At 36.0% G+C, this 20,489-nt stretch overlaps 3 protein-coding genes across 3 annotated transcripts; 2 read left to right on the top strand and 1 right to left on the bottom strand.

Moving 5' to 3' along the window:
* Positions 1-159: 159 nt before the first annotated feature.
* On the top strand, positions 160-3,247 carry birc5a (baculoviral IAP repeat containing 5a). The gene is made up of 4 exons (XM_017482694.3): positions 160-359; positions 560-669; positions 1,661-1,778; positions 2,585-3,247. Exons 1-4 carry the CDS (start codon positions 252-254, stop codon positions 2,675-2,677), a joined length of 429 nt encoding a protein of 142 aa, XP_017338183.1. The 5' UTR covers positions 160-251; the 3' UTR covers positions 2,678-3,247.
* A 970-nt stretch (positions 3,248-4,217) lies between these two features.
* Positions 4,218-9,749, top strand: tmem235b (transmembrane protein 235b). The gene is made up of 4 exons (XM_017482930.3): positions 4,218-4,649; positions 4,757-4,816; positions 5,053-5,190; positions 8,798-9,749. Exons 1-4 carry the CDS (start codon positions 4,478-4,480, stop codon positions 9,028-9,030), a joined length of 603 nt encoding a protein of 200 aa, XP_017338419.1. The 5' UTR covers positions 4,218-4,477; the 3' UTR covers positions 9,031-9,749.
* A 52-nt stretch (positions 9,750-9,801) lies between these two features.
* tha1 (threonine aldolase 1) lies at positions 9,802-20,435 on the bottom strand. The gene is made up of 7 exons (XM_017484195.3): positions 20,029-20,435; positions 18,487-18,570; positions 16,732-16,820; positions 16,254-16,439; positions 15,956-16,093; positions 14,438-14,630; positions 9,802-11,677 (listed from the first exon to the last, which is right to left on the bottom strand). The coding sequence occupies exons 1-7, from the start codon at positions 20,294-20,296 to the stop codon at positions 11,370-11,372; spliced, it is 1,266 nt and encodes a 421-aa protein (XP_017339684.1). The 5' UTR covers positions 20,297-20,435; the 3' UTR covers positions 9,802-11,369.
* Positions 20,436-20,489: the final 54 nt, after the last annotated feature.

Here is a 20,489-nt window from a genome sequence, read left to right as displayed (position 1 = left end):
GTTGTTGTTGTTGTTGTTGTTGTTGTTGTTTTGTTTTTAATCAGAAGGTCTTAATAATCTGTCTTTACGGGTGTCACCTGGACGAATTTGCTGCAGCTCCACTAGATGTCGCTGTGTCCCGCAGTGTTTCTGCGCATGCGTGTCACATGTCTTAGTTTAGCCAATGAAATCGTGGGCTCGGAAATTTAAACTTTACTAACTGGCCTTCGTCGTCGTGGTAGTGCGTTAAAGTATTTAGTCACTTCGTAAATATGGACCATATTAACGACGAGCCGACAAAGTTTTATTTTTATGAAAACAGGCTTTCAACCTTCGATGGTTGGCCATTTCAGGAAGACTGCGTTTGTACTCCTGAGAACGTAAGTAACCCCACAACAACAAATCTGAATTATTAAACTGATAGACTTACCTGTAACTTACTGTTTATTTGTGATTGTACTAATGTTTTTTTGTTTTTTTGTTTGTTTGCTTGTTTGTTTTTATTGTTTGAATATATTTTTAATATGAGATATGTTTTGGAAGGAGTGGACATGAAGGTTTAAAGTTCTTCCTGTTGCAGATGGCTAAAGCAGGATTCATTCACGTGCCCTCTGAGAACAGTCCTGATATAGCGCAGTGCTTCTTCTGTCTTAAAGAGCTGGAAGGCTGGGAGCCAGAAGATGATCCTGAGTGAGTACTACAACTCCTCTCACATTTCTCTCACAGACAGAGTGACCATTATGGTAATAATCTTGATATCACGATAAATGATTTACAGAATATTGTAGGTAGTGACTGTGAAACCTTTTGTACCAAATATGTTTTTTTCTTTAATTACTTTTTAGAGCTCCAAAGAAATACCATTAAACCCTACTACTGGTTTGCCTGGCATTAGTACAAACACTTACAAACAAGTCTGCTTAAAGTATGAAAGTAAATGCAGGGCTACAACAAATAATACAAGAAAATAATAAACTTTCTGCCCTAAATGACATACTCTGAAAATAATCTGGAGCTTTTATAACATTGTCATTACTTGAAAATAATGAATTCACTTTTTTCCAGGAGACCAAAGATTATTAGGAGATTTCTTAAATGCAAAAGATTTTTTTTCACATTTGTTTTGTTACAATCCTTCCTTTTTAGTTTTAAATTGTGCTTATGTGTACTTTGTATTTGTTGATCTGCCTGATGCTGTGTAATGCAGAAAAAAAGTCCTCTTATAATTTCCCAAATCCAAAAGATTATCGAGTAGCAGATCTGTTAAGAAATGTAGATAGTAAAAAAAAAAAATAGATTTGATTCTAAAGATAGTGAGAAAATGTTTGAACTAAAATGGAAAAAAATGAACATATTTCCACATACTGTGCCATAATATTTAAGAAAATGTGTAGGTGTAAAGAGTTTATTTGCATGTTATGTCAGATAGTGAGATCAGATTTTTGTCTGACTAATCTGAGACGTGTTTGTGTAAATGCGTGTGATTAAACTTTTGTTTTTTATGTATGAAATGGCTGTTTGTTAGCAAACCTAAATATCAAGTCATCATTCTACATGTAGTTCCTGCTTTTTATATATATAATATATTTATATTTATTATTATTATTATTATAATAATAATAATAATAATATAATATAATATATGAAAATTTCTTACTTTTATTATTTTTTTTCTCTTTAGAAAGGAGCATAAAGCACATTCACCCAGTTGCAATTTTATTACATTGAAGAAGTCTGTGGAGAGTCTGACTGTGGAGGAGTTTCTCAGGCTTCAGAAAGAGAGGCAGAAATGTATTATTGTAAGTATTAAGGTACAGCTAAACTCATCTTGCCTATTCCAGGAAAATGAAAAATATCAGTTGTGTTAGCAACTAATCCTTTGTCCAAAAAGCAGGCACAGGCTCTTTACCTAGGAAAACAGTGATCTTCATGAGGTTTTTATTTGTTTCAAATGGGTCTTAATGATTTTGTGCTATGTTGTACAAGTGGGTATTTACATCACATTTTTTATAAGCCCACTACGTTCACTACACCTTTTTAGGATGTTCTGCAAAATGTCTCCTATATTGGTGAAAATTTTCGCAAAAACACTGCTAAACCACCTTGTTCAATATCACACTTGTACATTTACAATGGCAGACTATAGTTTAAGGACTGTGTCAACTTCTCAGAAAAACTGTCCATCAGAAAGAAAATGCTATTGCACGCTGCTCAAAAAACACAGAGAAACACAAACATTTCTATCTAAACAAACTACAACAAAACATTAGTCACATTCATTCCGGATAATGATACAAATTACTGAACAAGGATAAATCAGCTGATAACTGTCTATTATTCACTAGATTCCCACCAAATTAGAAAGCAAGAAAAAAGCTAAAGCTCCATCAGTCCTGAGTCAATTTTCGTCTTCCCGGTTTGTTTTGTTCACTATTATGCTCTTACTATCTTCCCTGATTGGCTGCTGGCTTATGACCCGTGAGCACATTGTGTTTCCTGCCTGTTTCACCCTTACAAACCTGCTGCAGGGCTGACTGTGATCCAAAAAACATATGCAGATTTAAAGTAAAATGAAGTTTAAATGAATCCTGTTTATTTTTGATAGAAAAAGATGTGCGGCCAGGCCATTGACAAATTTGAGGAAGTTGTGAAGTTGAAAAGAGGACAGATCATCCAGTCTGCCATGGGTGAAGAATGAAGATAATAAAGATGCCACTGCTATTATTGCTTTTCACAAGACACATCATTTCCAGTTGTTCATAATTTTATCTCTTTCTGGTAATCAACTCCTTTGGAATGAGGTGGAGTGTGTGTATTTTTATTTTTATATTATAAAAATTATATAAATCCTGTCCCTGTAGACTTTATTTGGACTGGACAATGAAATGGTTCAGTTTGGGAATTTTTACATTCTCTCTCTCTCTCTCTCTCTCTCTCTCTCTCTCTCTCTCTGGGGAATAAAACTTAATTTTAAAAATTATGGTTGACTTGTGAGTCATTTAAAGTCATATCAGGGTGTCACGTTGTGTGTAAGTACTTTTCCTGATCTCCTTAAAATGTTGCTATTAGAAATTTACAATTTGGATATCTTATTATAAAAGGAGCTGTGTAAGAACTGACTGAATGTGTGTTTCATTGTTATGTATTGTGTACTTTGTGCTATGGCGCATCAGTGGTTATGGTAGGCTTTTGGAACCAAAACCTAAGCTAAAATGTAACTTGTTTGTGAATACATGCAAATATTTTGAATAAACACTTTTTAAGTTTGTTTTCTGGTCCTTTCAATTTGTTGCTGCAGGAAACTTTGATTTGTTACCAGTACCTACTGGTGTGAGGTTATTGCTCAAATAATTGAGAATATATTCTGAACCATACACACTATATGGCCAAAAGTTTGTGGACAATCACACCCATATGTGGGCCTTCCCGAATCTATTGCCACAAAGTTGGATGTACATAATTGTAAAGAATGTCTTTTGTATCCAGTAGCTTTAATATTCCCCTTCATTGGAATTAAGATACCCGAACATATTCCAGCATGACACATGTCCCTGTGTGCACAGTGAGGTCCATAAAGACAAGGTTGGTGTGGAAGAACTCGCGTGTCCTGCGAAAACTTATTTCAACCCCACCAAGCTGGGGGGATTGACCAATGGCCAATTTATGTAATCATGTCAAAATCTATTCACCTATATAGAAAATCACAGTAATATATGGTGAAATTTTGACATTTCCTACCCTAATATAGTTCTGAAAACCATGTCTTTCCCTGAACTGAAAAAAATTCTGCTCCAATTACACTAAGACACAACCATGCAATGAATGTCTTTAAACAACTGCTATTTATTTATTTCATTTGCGTTTAAGATATTGCATATTATAAGTTTATGATACCAAAATGTATAATCACTGATCATATGAAGTTAAGTAACATCTTGACTTTAGAATTACGGGAGAGACTTCAGTAAATAAGGTTTGGGAATTGTGATCTCAATGACTGTGATGATCTGGGAGCCTGTTTCTTCTTCATGAAAGAGATTTTGCATTTCATTTCCCCTGGATAATGAAGTAGACCCCACAGGTATAAAACATGCTTATCTTACTATGTCATGAATAATTTAGACGAAGTGAAGGAGCTTTGGCTTTTTTTAGTAGGTTCTAAGTGACTTGTAGTGAGTAAGTGTTTCCGGTTATGGATATGCATATATTTATCCATATTTAATGCCTCCCATTGGCGGAGAGCTTTGAAGACGCTTAAGTGTTTTCTATGACGTTATCACGACCAAATTGTACTCGTTAACGCGCAAAATTATATTACAGGCACCAAAAAGCCTTCGATAGGTGGTGCCTATGACGTTTTTGCCCGCCTTGTGTGACTTCGCCTTTAATAAACATAAATGCATGACTGAGTGCATTTCATTATTCTGCATGGCAAGTGCTAAAGTTTTGGCACCGGTTTGTATTTTGCTTCGAATAAGAATCTGCTGTATTGATCGCTATGGGACTTGGATTTGGCGCTGTGGTTCTCGGCGCTGGATTAAGCGCGATTCTCAGCTTCAGCTTTCTGGCGCTCGCCATCGGAACCGAGTACTGGTACATTATAGAGGATAAACGGACGAATCACACAGACCCACAGCATGTGCATTCTGGACTTTGGGGAGTGGAAAATGGTAAGGCACTTATCTTCTAAATTCGTCAGTTTAGACGAATGGGCTAATAATTAGTAACTTTTTACTTATAATAAAGTATAATTATTCCTGTGGTGATGTGTCTGCAGATGAACTGCCCTTTACAGGAGACCCGTCAAGGTTTACAGAATCAGAAAGGCAAATGCAGGGTAAGCATACCTTATGCAAGTTCATCAAGCAGTGCATTGATATGCATTTCACTTAATGCAGTTCATTGTCAACCACATCACTGATGTAGAGAAGCAGTCATTTATCACAAGTACGCTGTTGCCCATTCTGCACTAACACTGGTAGGCTGTACATTACTCTTCACTGTACATTACTCTTCACTTGCAAGATTTTGTTGGCAGTTGTTAATAAGCAGTTGTACTTCTCCATCACGCAGATTTGCATTATGTGATTGCTGTCCTGCTGCCTCTCAGTCTGGTGCTCTTAGTATCTGGAGGAATATGTGGTATGGCCAGCTCTCTGGCCCAGAGTAGACTTCTCCTCATGGGAACTGCATCCTATTTTCTTCTTTGCAGTAAGTTTCAGCCATGTACAAGTCTGCATGTCCTTGTGTTGTATTATGTAATTGGTTTATTTTTGGTGTAACTGCTGGTGTTCGGCTGAGCATCAGAGCATATGACTGCGGAGAGCAACCCGTCTCATAACTACCCTTCTAAGATAATAGTTGTCTAATTACAGCAGCATCTTGTATAATTCTAATTGCTTCACATTTCCATGATCTCTTTATGAGGATAGTGCTTTGACTGGCTAACTCAAAGGAAACCAAAGAGTAAATTGGCTGTTTTGATAGTTGAGTTTTGGGACCAGTGTTATTACAGTACATTATCTTTTAATTCCTATGGGCAAGATTAACACCTTTATTGAATTCTTGTTTCCCCCAGCTTGTATATTAGAGTGTTACTGAATAGATGAAAAAGTGAGGAGATGTTCCTCTTGGACATTTCTATAATGTTCAAGAAAAGTTACTAGATTATCCTTACCTACTAAATGTGATAATTTTTTGCTTTTCATCAACAAAAAATATTTGTACTTGTCAGAATTGTATACACCAATTCAAGTGTTCTGATTCATGAGGTGAGATTGGAGGTGTGAGTTGTTTCGGTGTCCTGCCCAATAAAAATAAAAATAAATAAATAAAAAGCACACTAGTTCTGTTTACTGACTGCCTGCTCTTCTCAAGAAAGAGCTCCACATGTGGACCATTCCCAGATCAAAACAACTTTCATAGAGCTAGAAAATGCTGCAAAGGCATTTCATAAGACATGGGTGTTTTGTCTTATTTGTCACAATAAGACAAATTCAGTACTTTTGCTACTCTCCCAAGATGTGGACATCCTGCAAAGATCACACCAACATATAGTGCTGAAGGAGTGAAAAAGAATCCAAGGGTGATGCCAAAAGACCTGCACAAATCACTAGAACCTGCTAAAGTCTCAGTTTCTAAAGGGTTCATTAGTTCACTATAAGAAAAACACTGAATAAGAATGTTGCTTAAGGAAGGACAACATGGAGGAAACTAATGCTTTTCAAAAGCTTTTACTGACTTTATTTAGAATTTTACAAGAGCATTTCAGTTCAGTGGTGTGTCACCAGACATACTGCTGCATGTAAAATATATATATATATATATATATATATATATATATATATATATATATATATATATATATATATATATATATATATATATAAATTATCCATTTGGCTGTGATAGCCCTTCTTCCTGGTCTTGTTTCCTTACTATGAATTGCCTACCTATGATTAGCTTTTATTATGTGTCAGCCTTATGATGTGGAAGAGATAGGCTCAAGGTCATCAAGTACAGATCACACCAGATCAAAACCCACCTTTCTAGCAGACACTGCATTACAAGGTATTATTGTTTGCATTCTTTGTTTATGCAGAATTGTTTCTTTCTTATGACTTGCATGAAGATCAGACTACATTTTATGAATAATTAATGCAGAAATCAAGGTAAATCTGAAGGTTTCAAAATGTAACTGTAATAAAAACCAAACTCTAGAGATAATCAGGTGTGAGTATATTGGACAGAACAGTCTTTGGTTTCATGCCCTTTCCCAGGGGAATATGCACAGTGAACTTTATTAACGACACACCTAACAGCCCTTTTAAAGTCTGTGCCTCAGTGTCTTTTCAATAGTTATCCAAAAGCATGAGACATACAGTATAAAGGTCTCTTTGCCTTGAAACATGAGAACCTGCCAGAAAATAATCCTTTGCACTTATCACAATGGTAACCAAGAACACATAAGAAGTGTTTAATACTCAAATTTAGGTGAGGAGTTAAGTAAATGTAAGGTAAGCACTTAACAGTAAATGATGAAATTGGCTTCAAATGATCACAGCAAGCTTTACATCAGCAATTAAAGTAAAGTGTTTACTGTGTATGCAGAAGGATCACCCTTCACAAGAAGATGAAGATCATGATTACAAAAGACCTATCGCAATATGTATGTTATCATAAAGCACAAATATGGAAGTCTAGAACTCCTCATTATTTAAACAGGATGCTGTTATTGGTTGTATATATCAAGCATGTGGGCATTTGGATAAATATTTTCAAATATTCAGCATTTTATGGCCTTGTGTCTGATAGCACCTAAGGCATAAAAGCACCACCCCCCCCCACACACACACACGCAGAGAAAGTCTGCTTTTCTTTTGTCTCCCCTTTTCGTTCTAATTAGAACCAGCATTAATTTGACTCTTTATTGCCCATTACGTTTATGTGCTTATTCTGTCTCATTTTGTTTGTGTTAATCTAGATGTGAGTTCTGACGTTACAGACCTGCAGTGGCATGCACTTATGTTGATTTGGTTCTAATGACTGCTATCTGAGTGCTTTAGCGATGGTCCAATATGAGCTCCTCTTTGTACAAGTGCATGCAGCTGTACAAGTCTGGTTTAAATCTTTTAGCCCTTTTCTATTAATAACTGGAAAATCAGCTTGTCAGATTGTGTTTTTGTTTGTGACACAGCATAGTACTGAGACCATCATTTCCTGAGTGTAATTATTAAGCACATAGATGGCTGGCAATTTGGCAGAGTAATAAGTCGGCTTGAAGGTGGGTGTATCTGCACCCATGTGGCTCGGGATAAGGATGTAAAAAGTTAATTATGGTCATCTAAATCGGATTTTGAGCAAACAGACCAAGCAGTACTAAAGCTCTCAAATTTGTGAGACTGTGTTTTTCACAATACTATACAGATGCTGTACCGATTTGTTAAATATCAGTGTACACCATATATTTTTGTTTTTATATTAAGTATTGTATATTTACAATAAATGCCATGTATATATCAATATACAGTAATATAAATGCAAATCCACTTTATTTATGATACCCTAAACAGTACAGTGAAAAGAGCCATGCAGAATTAGCAATTTAGGCATGTATTGAAGTCTTTGCTGTAAATTATAGACAAATTATACTAGTTATAAATTACATTAAAGCTCCTTGATATTTAAAGGTTCTTATTTGGTTTGAGGCCCAGTGCAACTTGATTCCTGGATCTGAACTAACACGGATGAACACATTTACAGAAAATGATTCATTTAAAGACTTAATGATATTTTAATGTTTTACAGTAAATTACCATGTTACGATCTTAATGATATATTTGCTGGAAAAAAAAATTAAACCAAGTAATCCAACAATAGGAAAGCAATAATATGCAAACCTACTTTACTAAATTGGGAGGGCCTTCAGTAGTCACCACTGTTTGAAACAAAATCAATAGGTGTCGGATTGTATAGTTATGGCATGTTTTTCCATTCCCCTAATAATGTTAGTTCTCAGCAGAAGATAGAACGTGCTATTTATGATCTGAACATACCGGACATCACACACATGCTTCAGGGTTAAAGGTAAGGAGAGGGAGAAAAGATTGTGAATACTTATCTCTACTGTCAGTCTGCAGTCAGGATACAGGACAGCATGTTTACTCATGATGTCTGGCCTTCTTTTTTCTTACATGCCTTTTTGTAGTAACCCAAACTTTGAATTATTCGATTATACCAATTGTTCTTTAACAAACTAGATTTATCACAGTAAACAACTACAATAATTCTTGCTATCCTCATATACACTTTTTCTCAGGCCTTCTCACTCTCTCTGGTGTAAGTCTGTACATCAATTATTCCCAAAAAGCTCTGGAGGAGGCAGAGGTGAGGATTGGGCTGGAGCAGATGGCCATGGTTCACACATCCTTTGGCTGGTCAATGGGCTTGGCCTGGCTCTCCTTCATCCTGGAAGTGATAACTGGTCTTCTCCTGCTGCTTGCTGCCTGGATGATGCAATTAACCGAGCAGGAGACTGTGGCCCCTATATAAATTTCATATCTCCAGTGCAAACCGTAGGCATTTTAAGGTAATTACTGTTGCAGGGGTTTGACAGGCAAGAGTGCTGTCATACAAATAGTGTTAATATCCCTTTACTTGTGTTCATTTTAAAGTACTTTTTGTGTCTTTAAGATAGATCCATAATGTCTTTTTTCAATTATATCTATACTTTATTTGAATTATATAATTTACTTGAATAGAAACTGTGGAAAATGTATTTCTAAATAATTTATAATTAGTGACCAAGAGCATATACTGTACATGTATTAAACAAAAGCAAGATTATTAAGATCCATTTTAACACCTTACTTTTTTAATGAGCTACTTCCTTTATTTTTCTCCACTTTAATTTATCATCATTCTAATTCAAGTACTTCATCTCGTCAACAATGGTTTATGTCAACATGCTGGGCCTGTTGTGTTCCAAGTATATCCCTTTAAGATCATTTTTCTAAAAGTGTATGCTCAGTAACTACCAGTCAACAGTGGGTTATAATTTTGAGAGATGTGCTTTCCTAATGTGCTTTACATTATTTTACTTAAGATCATCATTATTTAACTGCCCTTTAATATAATTATTGTTGTACATGCAGTGGTTGAGACATTTTACAATGGCTTATCCTTACTTTTAGTAACCCACACATACTGTTTATCTAAATAACTTGATAAATAAAAACTTTATAAAATAAAAGCATTCATGCTATAAGCCTTTTTTAAATGCAGGTATTTTAAATGATGAATGAAAACACTTGAGCCTAATCATTTATTGAAAAGAGATGTTTATTCACGTTGTTATAGCATTGGAACATTGTTGCCTTGGCACACATTGTTGCCATAGACAACTATTGTTCTAACCATTAATTCTATGCACGCATCCTAGGTGTATTTAATTAGAAAGTAGATATAGTGCAATACTATTTATGGATATTTTGTACATAGAATTTCATTAACTCTGACACTTGTGAAGCTCGTCTTGTAATGCAGCTGCTCTCAGTGTGACTACTGTGTGGCTCAGGACTGATTTGAGATGCAGCACAGCAAATGCAATATCCCCCTGTTCATTAAGGCAATCCATCTCCAGAATGAGTGTGTGTGTGTGTGTGTGTGTGTGTGTGTGTGTGTGTGTGTGTGTGTGTGTGTGTGTGTGTGTTTATGGGACATGTGTTATATGGTACTTAATATGCAACCTTGGTGACAGACTCATTATTCCTAAAAGAAAAATGCTTCATTATGTGTGCTACAGGACAATCTTATTACCACTGAAGAGTTACAGAGAACATCTTTTATATTGTTTTATATGTATATATACACATTTGGGTCCAAAAGTCTAATACCACATTTTTTTTTCCATTTTAAAATTGTTAATAAACCGAAGGTTTTAGAATTTTAAAATATTTAAAACCAAAAAAGTAATATTTAATATTCAAGATTCTTCACTATTTCTAGGTTCCTATTAAAATGTAAGCAAATGTGTAATATTGACCGTATTAACTGCTTAGTACAAAAGGTCAGATTTTCCTTATGCCTAATCTGTTCTAGTGAAATGTTTGTTTAGACAACACTGTGATGGATTTGATCTAAAATGGATCACAGGGTTTTGCACAAACTTGTGTAGTCCATGCCAACTCGAGTGCACACGGTCATTAAAGCAAAAAGGGGACATACAAAACAATAACAATCTCTGAAATTCATTTAAATATTTCAAAGATTCTACTTTATGTTCAAGTTGTTGTCAATAATATAATTTGTAATTAAATTGTTTTGAAGCATTTTCACTAGCACTCTCAGACTTTTGGACCCCCACTCTATATAAAACATGAACTACAGTAATTTGAAGCTTAAAGTAATAACCATATCTCATTGTTATATTAAAAACCCGTTCTGTATATAATAATGTATATTATATTATAATCTGGTATTACAATAAGTCTCAACTTAGATTATTCCATCTTCAGATGTCTTTAACAAGTTAAAATCTTAAGTGTTAAAATGCTATCTAGCAACCAAACAATAAGTTACATGGTTTTATGTTTAAACTATTACTTATTTAAATAGGCAGATGAGACAAGATGTCTAAAATTCTGTATTATTTAAAATCCACATAAATTATGCGCTTAAATTAGACTAAAAGATTTATAGGCTTTATACAAGTGTAAATCACTATTACAATTGAAATATAAATTAATTTTATACTAGAGAAATTTAATTGATGTAAAAAGAATTTAAAGTGCTGGTGTGTAATACAAATGTTTGCTAATTTGGTTCAGAATGCCTCACAGCACTTCTTAATTGAAGTAAACAATGATCATTGAAGATTTCTTCCCTTGCTTTCATCTGTCGCTTGCTGATTTTAACCTAAACCGCTGAGCCACAAACTGGGCTTTCTTTATAGCTAGCCGAGTGTCCTCCTCGCTGATGCCGAGGTGCCACACAGCTCTCACTGTACCCCCGACGTGAGGAAACATGAGCACACGTACACCCTGGTCCAGAGTGTCAACCTCCTCCTCGCTCACTTCCTCCATCAGCTCACAGAAACCAGTCGGACTCAGCCCAGGAACTCGCAAACAGAAACGCACTATGTTGGTTTCAACAGAAGCCAAGTCCACATGGTACAAAGGAGGATCACATTCTGTCAGAGCTGTGAGGAAAAGAAGATACTTTATATTATAATGTTTTATGCTGATGGGTTTTAGCTATTTTCCTGCATGATATCGGCATTAGCAAGGAGCAGCATTAAGTCGAGACGCACTGTCTGACAGTTTGATCTAATAACAATATGATGAAATGTTTGTTTTTGGCTGTAAATACAGTTTTGGAATTTATCAAAGTTGTCTCAATAACAAATTATAAATACACATATTCTTCATGTCAGTATTTTTGTTGCAAATTCATTTTCTCTTACAGAGAGTTCTCTTACAGAAGTCAGAATTAATTATTGGTCAGCAAATATTTCAAATAAAATCAAAAACTGAAATGCTGTCTGCATAAGTATTCAAACCCCAAGTTCTGGAAGCTCCAGATTAAAGATATTGTCTTAAAAAGGACACAGTTGATTTAATATTTCAAGGTTAAGGTCAATTATAAAACAGCTCCCATTTTCTGAACAAAACACCTCAGCTGAACTGAGAAAATTAACTTTAAGGGCACATTAGTTTGCAACAGAAAATACTGGCTAGAATAATTTGTGTAAGTGTAATTTGTAATCCAGACAAATATGATTACTTTTAAGAGGGTTAATGGAAACCCATGGAATACCTTTTCAGACCAATATTAATAACAGGTCATTTTCATAATCTGAATGGGGCACACAGAAAATCAGCTTGAGCACTTGCAAAGCCCATCTCTGAATATGCATACATTTCGCCAACTCTGAATACAGCCCACAGTCTCTATCTAGCATTAACTACAATGTAACTAGTTATTTCAATTAATTTAACTAAATATGTAATCAACATGATGATGTATCAAAAATTGTTACGCGAAGGCTTTCTATGTGTCATCTATTAATGCTGTTTATCTGTACAAGGGAATCTACACATTCTGTCCTGATTCACAGAATCTTCTAAAGGATACTGCTGGAGGGTAAGCATCGAGCACACAAATTATTAACTGCACAGTGATTAAATTTACTGTATTATCACAACCAGAGATTCAATTTTATCATATCCATGTATGCATATGCAAACAGTGACCAAGAGGATACTATTGACGTGACATAACTGTCAACTATCCAGTGTGATTTCTTTGGAGCTAATTATCCTCTTGCACATGAGGACAGCATAATGATGCTGAACACCTCCCACTTTACACTAGCTATTCATAGATCCACTGTCAGATATGAAACCTATGTTCAGATGAACCTTTCATCTTCACCACCCACATAGCCATATTTTCAATCCTGCCAGAAAAGTAGGTTCTGAACAGTGAACTGCTGACTGCTTTGTGCCGTATTTTATAGGATTTTTTTACAGCCTGATGGAGATGAAGCCAGCAACCCACTGACTCTAACTTTTGACCTTCACTACACTTTACTGTCACTGACCTTAATTCATAAATAACATTTATTGACTCATTCAATCAAAGAGGTTGGTAGCAGTTAATTCAGAAAATGCATCATATTACTGTAGTAGTGTGTTCAAAACAGTGAAAGTCCATTTTAATTAAAATCAAGTCAACAGTAGTTAAAAATAAACACAGGTTGGGCAGTTAAAGCACCAATCTGTCCAAAAAAAAGTAGTAACTATACTGTTCTATCTGTTGTAAACTTGCCAACTTGCCACTGCAGTAGTCTTTCAAGCAAGGATTTCTGGTTATAATACAGGGGTGTCTTGTCCTAATAACATCTCAGAGTTGAAGTTAATGCCTACAACTACACTGTATGGCCAAAAGTATATGGACACTGACCGTGATACCCATATGTGAGGTTGAACATCTCATTCCAAAGGCATAGCATTAATATGGATTTTGTTGCTATAACAGTTTCCACCCTTCTGCGAAGGCTTTCCACAAAATGTTGGAATGTTGTTTGGGGGTCTGTGCTCATTCAGGCACAAGAGCATTGGTGTGGTTGGGCACCGATGTTGGAAGAGGATTCATTCCAAAGGTGTTCAGTGGGATTGAAGTCAGGGCTCTGTGCAGGCCAATCAAGTTCTTCCACTCCAACCTTTGCAAACCATGTCTTAATGGACTTTGCTTTATGCACAGGGCATTGCCATGGAACAGTTTTGGTTTAGGCACCTTAGTTCCAGTGAATGGGAAATCTTAACTCTATAGCATCCAGAGATATTCTACACAATGTGCCTCCAAATTTGTGACAAAAGTTTGGGGAAGGCTGACATATGAGGGTCATGGTCAGGCGTCCACATATATATTGTACTTTTTGTGGAATATTTTTTGCCAGTGGGTTGTTTGAATTGTTAACGTGTCTAACCCATAAAAAACTAGCAAGCAAGCAGATATGTAGTCCTCATAGTGGATTCTTTTCCTACAACAGCATGTCCTGTGCTGCTGTATCTCTCTTATACCAAAACAAGTGACATCACAATGTTTAACCATTTACAGTTATGATGATGTTACAGAATGTCCAAGTTAATTCCTAATCACTTTATAGCAGCTATAAACTCCCTCTTGAAGTTAATAAGACAAAAAAAAATGCAGCTTGTCATGTAAAAGTGCAAAGTCCTCTATCCAGAAGAGTCTCCTGTGGTGGAAAACTTAATCATAAAAAGTGCTGATGCTGGAGACCCTTTCAATAAATGGTAAATAAACGTCTGCTAAATGGTAAGTAAATGTCTGCTAAGTAGCTCTTCTAAATTAAACTGTGGCAAGTAACTAAAACATTATTCTGTGAATACATGTATTTAAAGTCACAGAAATGGCTTTGAGGATCATACATCACCTCTGGCAAAGGTCCTGGCATTCCTGTGGTCCTCCTCCAGTCTAGCCATCATGTCCAACAGGGCAATCTTTCCAGCTGCTGCTAAAATACCTGACTGGCGCATTCCACCTCCCAGTGCTTTACGAGCACGGACTGCTCTCTGGATGAACTCTTTAGACCCAGCAAGCATGGTACCAGCAGGTGCTCCTAATCCCTTTTAAAGACAGCCTGTGAGCAACGATTGCTAAGACAGTATTTTTTGATATTTTTCTCCCATGTATTTGTACCTGTTTTGTTGTCATGTTGTGTTTTGTTTCTGATATGTTCTGTTGAACATACTTACCTTGATTGTACAGCTTGTAGGTATACTGTTAGAGACTATAACTCATTTTTCTAGGCATATTGTGTTAGTCAGTATAAGTGTCACTGCTGTGCTGAGTAGATCCACCAGCCACATAATCTCGGCAGTGGTCCCTATGGTCTCTTTCCATTAATAAATAGAGTAGATGGTGGCTGACAAATCACAACAGATGGAGTACACGCCGTAATCGTATATCTATAATGTGTATTTACATACGGTAGTGTTACCTGATAAAATATCCAATGAGTGCAGGCACAAGACAGTTGTATCTAATAAACAGGCAACTTGTAATATTGTATAGTAATTCATTAAAGTCCGTTTTAAGAAAAGTTTCAAACAACATTGTTATTTTGGCTCACTGAAACAGATGCATGTTTTTACTGATCGTTCAGTACTATTTTAAATACCGTTATAAAACTGAAAATAAACTAAACTGATGGTATTTTTTTTTTAAACATATAATGTAGCCGCACATTACGCATGTCTGAATGCTGATATCCTTTGCATTTTTTTCTGTGAAAGTACAAAGAATTTAATGTGCATTTGTCAGCATGCAAAACTGGGATTCATATTCCAGAAGATGAAGTCATGTAATTAAATACAACTATCTTCCATGTTACCCTGACTCTAATTTACATCATGTTGAAAGTAGGTTTACTTCAGCTGGGAGAGAAGTGTATGGCAAATTCTGGCTAGCAGCTCCTGATTACAGGCTGGCTGGCAGCAATGCAGTTTAATATTATAAAGAAAATATAAGTTATATTATATTCAGTATCATTAGCATTATTCAGGCAAATATTCAGAATCAGAATTAATCAGTTAAAAAGAAACAGATCCTAATAGTACAAACATCAGAAGATGCACTTAAAAATCCAGATATTTGGCTGAAATGTTACATTTCCCCTAGAAATTCAGCTTAAAAGTGACTCAGTTTCTAATGAAAACAACTTTATGCTGGACTTGTTTAGTCTAAAGTGATTTCAAAAATTTACATTATAGCAAGCAAAAATATTTTGAATATAGTGATATACGTATGATATGATACATGTTAATATAAAAGCATTGGATAAAATTGTTTGCAATATTATACTTATCAAAGTTTTATGGAAGATAAAAACCAAGCTTTTTTCTATTTTAGGGTTTTAACAGAAGGCAATGTCAGTGAGTAGGGCTCTTACCTTAGACAGGCACACACTGACTGTGTGGCAGTGTTTGAGTATGACAGAGGGATGTAAACCCAGTGCCACTGCTGCGTTCATCAGCCTAGCGCCATCCATATGCACAGCAAGTCCATACTTATCTGCAATAGAGTGCAGCTGACAGGAAAAGTGTTGCAGTTCAGACCATGTTAATAGCACCAGGGATAAACTGATTTATCAGCATTCTATGCTAATCTGTCATTCTATTTACAAAATGACTCAACTGGAATTAATCTGTAACTAGAATAAATGCATTTTGTAATTCAATGTCTCTAACCTGCTGCAGGAAGGAGACAGGGAGAACACGTCCACCCATAATGTTGTGTGTGTTTTCTACACACACCAGGCGTGAGCGGGGGTAGTGTGCATCAGGGTAGCCATGGCGGATCTTTGATTCCAGCTGCTCCAGATCAAATGTTCCATCAGCCAGAGTCGTGAGTGTGGTGGAGTGTACACCGGCAAGCTGGAGAAAAGCATCAGAGCAGTGCCTTTCATCAGTGTCCAAAACAGTCACACTCTTGGATAATAAGGCATACATCAGAAAACACATATGTACATCTGCTCATGCTGGAGCAGCAAAAGGACCAAAAGATAAAGGGTTGAGGTCAGATAATTTAATTATCCAGTTACCAAATTATGATTTAGAATGGCGATGTGGCAATAACACAAACACATTATGATGCAAATCAATATAAAATGTAAACACATTGCACATAAATATATGCTCTCCATGATTCAGTCTCTGCGAACCATACCTGTGCACTCCCTCCCTGCTCATAGATGTGCAGATGAGATAGATCCCCTACGATCATCTCATCTCCCCTCTCTCTGCAGTGCACCATGACTGAGAAAGAGAGAAATGTGCAGTGAGACATGTAAAACTTCCAACTGATGAGTTTAAAGTGCACCTAAACTCAGAATGTGTTTCTTAAATTTGGGTGGGATTTGTTACCACAGCACTAAGTTCACATTTTTCATTTAAACAGACACTTAAAAAAAACTGAAAGGGAAAACGATTTGAGAAGTATTAACCCTTGTGTTCTGTTTGAGTCAGTCTTCCATCTTTAGCGTTACTTTTTCATTTATGGTATTTGGCAGATACCCTTATCCAGCGTGACTTACATTTACCTCATTTATACAACTGAGCAGTTGAGGGTTAAGGGCCTTGCTCAAGGGCCCAGCAGTGACAGCTTGGTGGTGCTGGGATTTTGAACTCACGACCTTCCAATCAGTGGACCATCGTCTTAACCACTGAGCTACCACTGCATTTTTGGTCAAAACTGGCCAGGCCCCCTAAACGTGATAAATATTTTTTTAGAGATTTGACACCATCAATTCATACAGTAAACATTTTAAGCAACCCCATTCCTATTAATAGGAAAAGTAGATTTGCATTCCTTTTTGGAATTTATGGTATATAAATCTCACTTATATGAAATTATTTTTGAGTAAATTAAGTAAAATATATGTTTTATTTGGGGTACAGTACACCAGAGAAAAACCTTTTTGAGTGATTATCAAAGACCATCAGGCTAGACTACTATGTCAAAGTTTAGCCAAGATACTTGCTTTTTAAGCATTACAAATTTAATCAGGTTACAAGATCACATGAAAAGTGCCAATCAGTGACCTAAACAACAAAACACTACTTGTTTTCCAAACTGCATATATTCAATCACATTATGAGACAAATAAACAGTGCCTCATAAAAAATTTTTAAAAATAAAATCAACATTTAACGTCCAAGTCTAACAAGTTTAGTCAGTCCCATTTATGTACAAGCAACTAAGCCCAATTATATCCCAAATACTGCACGGAAATACAAAAACACTAGCCCCCAAAATAGTTTTTTAAATCCTTTTTTGTTTTGCAATATGCCTTTCTGATGCATCTCCACAATTGGTTCTGTATATCATGTACACTCACACCTACTGTACACATCAACTTTCTTTCCAATTTCCTAAGTTTGCATAAATTAATTTAATTTAATTCTGATTATTTGCTTTGAAATAAGCATAGTTTTGTCATGCTATATTTTGATATGTTTAGCTACTTTTATATGAATTGTTAGTACATGAAAATATAAATTGAGACTCCAAGACTAACATTTTGCAATGGGTTAAATGTGTAGAGATGGTGCTAGGCCACTAGTAGCCTTCTGGCCATTACAAAAACTCCAACAACCTTTTCACTCTTCTGTCTATGTTTTCACTTTGTGTTCAAAAGCAAGGTGATGCAGCTGTGTACTAGTATTAAAGTTAAAAACCCACTGAAGCAGTAATGATGCCACTGCCACTATATTCTTTTGATAATAAAAATAGCCTTTTATGCCAGATGCACCTTAAGAGCCGCTTCACAGCAATTACGCACACTAAGTAATTTTATTGGGCAGATAACCCTAACAATAGACCTGCACTGTAAATACCACAGGCATTTCAATGTAAGTTTCTTTCCTACCATATTTTTCTAACAGTGAAAAATGTGGTTAATTTTTACATTATAGATTTTACCTGCAATCAAATTGCTCATGGTTCCTGTGGGTACAAACAAAGCTGCCTCCATGCCAAACAGATCAGCTACCACTTTCTGCAGTTCTGGGAAGAAAAAAAAAAAACAAAACAACGTATAGGCACACATCCATTTTCAAACTATAACTTTCTAAAGAATAAATGTAGCTATTCTGACACAATGAGTCTAGTGTTGTTATAATGCAAGTGGTAACAGGAACGAACTTGTTTTGTGGATGTTCAACAACATTGAATGTAACTATAAATGGATGGATAAAAAAAAGATGTTTGTAAACACAAATAGTTGGCAAATTACTGTGGTATAAAAGTAATAAAACACATACTGGTATAAACAATTAATCAACTGCAGGATGGTAATGGCATCACACCACAGCTGTTTATTAATACCCTAAAACATGCTCCATTGTGTTTTATCCCTTACATACTATATTTCAGCATCTTGTTTTGTATATTTAATTTGTATGTGTACAGTTGAACACTATACCTCACTCTTTTGGTGCATAATTTATGTTATTTGTCCATTAGCCTTCACGAGTACTCATTCTGACCACAGCACCACTATATATTTTTGCTTTTTCTCCCAAAAAAGAAAGAAAAGAAAACACATCACTGCTGCGCTTGACACACTTGTATCAATACACTGGTACAAAAATGTCAACACCACTGCTTTGCCAAAAATGGGCCATGATCCAAATAATATCTGCTCAGCGTTAGTCCTATGTTGATCTCTTCATTGATAGATAGGGTAGAGAGGGACTGATAAACTTTACATAGCAAAAGATCATCTACAGTCACTAAATGTATATACAAAGGTTATCTATATGGTAGGTGCACCTGATGAAATGGAGTGTACATGGGCCACATTTATGCAACTTGCATGCCTGCTGTTAATGATTAGAAATCAAATGGAAATTAAAACCTAAAGATTTGAGTAGACCAGGCCAGTGGTTCTCAGAGTGGATCTGTGATTGTTTTGTTTTGTTGTTTTTGTTACAGGGTTCTTATTAAGTTCTTATATTTATTAGCCTGTTTGACTGGAACTGAATAGGCTTAATCTAAACATTACTGGTTAAACAAAAGTAGGCCTCTAGGTATAGATAAATAATGCCTGTTTGTGGAAAGTTCAGGAATAGAAGGCTCTATGGCTCTAATATATAGCCAAAAGATTATTGTACACGTTGCATTTAAAGGGGTGCCTGGCTATCAAACATTTTGAGAATCCTGCGTTAGACCAATCACCGAGCCATTTCTAAATATTTGGCAACCCTGAGTGCAAAGTGAACCGTGAGAGATCTTTGCTCTGAAGAAAATATTTAACATTTTGTCTGAGATTCAGAGCTGTCATTATTTCAGAGATAAGACTTCGTTCCATTTCGTGATCCCGTTTACGGTCATGCCCAGACTGGCAAAAGTTGGCTTGACGTTGGACAGTTATGCCCAGCCCTAGTAAAAAAAAAGTGCTAATGTTGTAATAATAATAATAATAATAATAATAATAATAATAATAATAATATATCCTCTAACCATTAACGGTGGGATCTTCGCCGAATACATCATCTCCGACCCTGGCCTGTGCCATGGCACTGCGCATGGCTTCTCCCGGTTCAGTCACCGTGTCACTGCGGAGATCCACCGTGTGCCAGGAGCCTGAACCCCGAGCCGCCGCGCTGCTTCCGCCATGGTAAAGCCTCAGCTGTTCTGCCACACGCAAATAACCCCCGTCATGGAGGATTCTCTCTGAGACCCGGCGGAACTTTACACAACGCACAAGTGACCGCACTGAAACGGACATTGCGTTAGAAATGTTTCAGTGTAAAACCTACACTTTACTAAAACTTTGAACTTTGTGTTGCTGCATTCGATAATCATTCTCTATAACCTGTTAGTAAACTGTGGCAGGAAACGTCAGTTAACTATCCTATTGGCTTAGGCAGACCAATGGCGTGGGAGCTACCCAATTATTTAAGGACCCTTATTTTGGTAGG

The sequence above is a fragment of the Ictalurus punctatus genome, chromosome 13 (assembly GCF_001660625.3).
Source record: "Ictalurus punctatus breed USDA103 chromosome 13, Coco_2.0, whole genome shotgun sequence".
NCBI classification, from domain to species: domain Eukaryota; kingdom Metazoa; phylum Chordata; class Actinopteri; order Siluriformes; family Ictaluridae; genus Ictalurus; species Ictalurus punctatus.
Note: the sequence above shows the minus strand (reverse complement) of the source record. Positions and strands in the feature narration are given on the sequence as shown.

Excerpts from the sequence above, each read along its gene's own strand:
- birc5a (XM_017482694.3), top strand. The coding sequence starts at position 252 with ATGGACCATATTAACGACGAGCCGACAAAGTTTTATTTTTATGAAAAC. Across the intron at positions 670-1,660 it reads GAGCCAGAAGATGATCCTGA|AAAGGAGCATAAAGCACATT; the intron begins GTGAGTACTACA and ends TTTTCTCTTTAG. Across the intron at positions 1,779-2,584 it reads AGAGGCAGAAATGTATTATT|AAAAAGATGTGCGGCCAGGC; the intron begins GTAAGTATTAAG and ends TATTTTTGATAG.
- tmem235b (XM_017482930.3), top strand. The coding sequence starts at position 4,478 with ATGGGACTTGGATTTGGCGCTGTGGTTCTCGGCGCTGGATTAAGCGCG. Across the intron at positions 4,650-4,756 it reads ACTTTGGGGAGTGGAAAATG|ATGAACTGCCCTTTACAGGA; the intron begins GTAAGGCACTTA and ends ATGTGTCTGCAG. Across the intron at positions 4,817-5,052 it reads ATCAGAAAGGCAAATGCAGG|ATTTGCATTATGTGATTGCT; the intron begins GTAAGCATACCT and ends TCCATCACGCAG.
- tha1 (XM_017484195.3), bottom strand. The coding sequence starts at position 20,296 with ATGTCCGTTTCAGTGCGGTCACTTGTGCGTTGTGTAAAGTTCCGCCGG. Across the intron at positions 16,094-16,253 it reads CTGTCTCCTTCCTGCAGCAG|CTGCACTCTATTGCAGATAA; the intron begins GTTAGAGACATT and ends TTTTCCTGTCAG. Across the intron at positions 11,678-14,437 it reads TGCCAGGACCTTTGCCAGAG|CTCTGACAGAATGTGATCCT; the intron begins GTGATGTATGAT and ends TTTTCCTCACAG.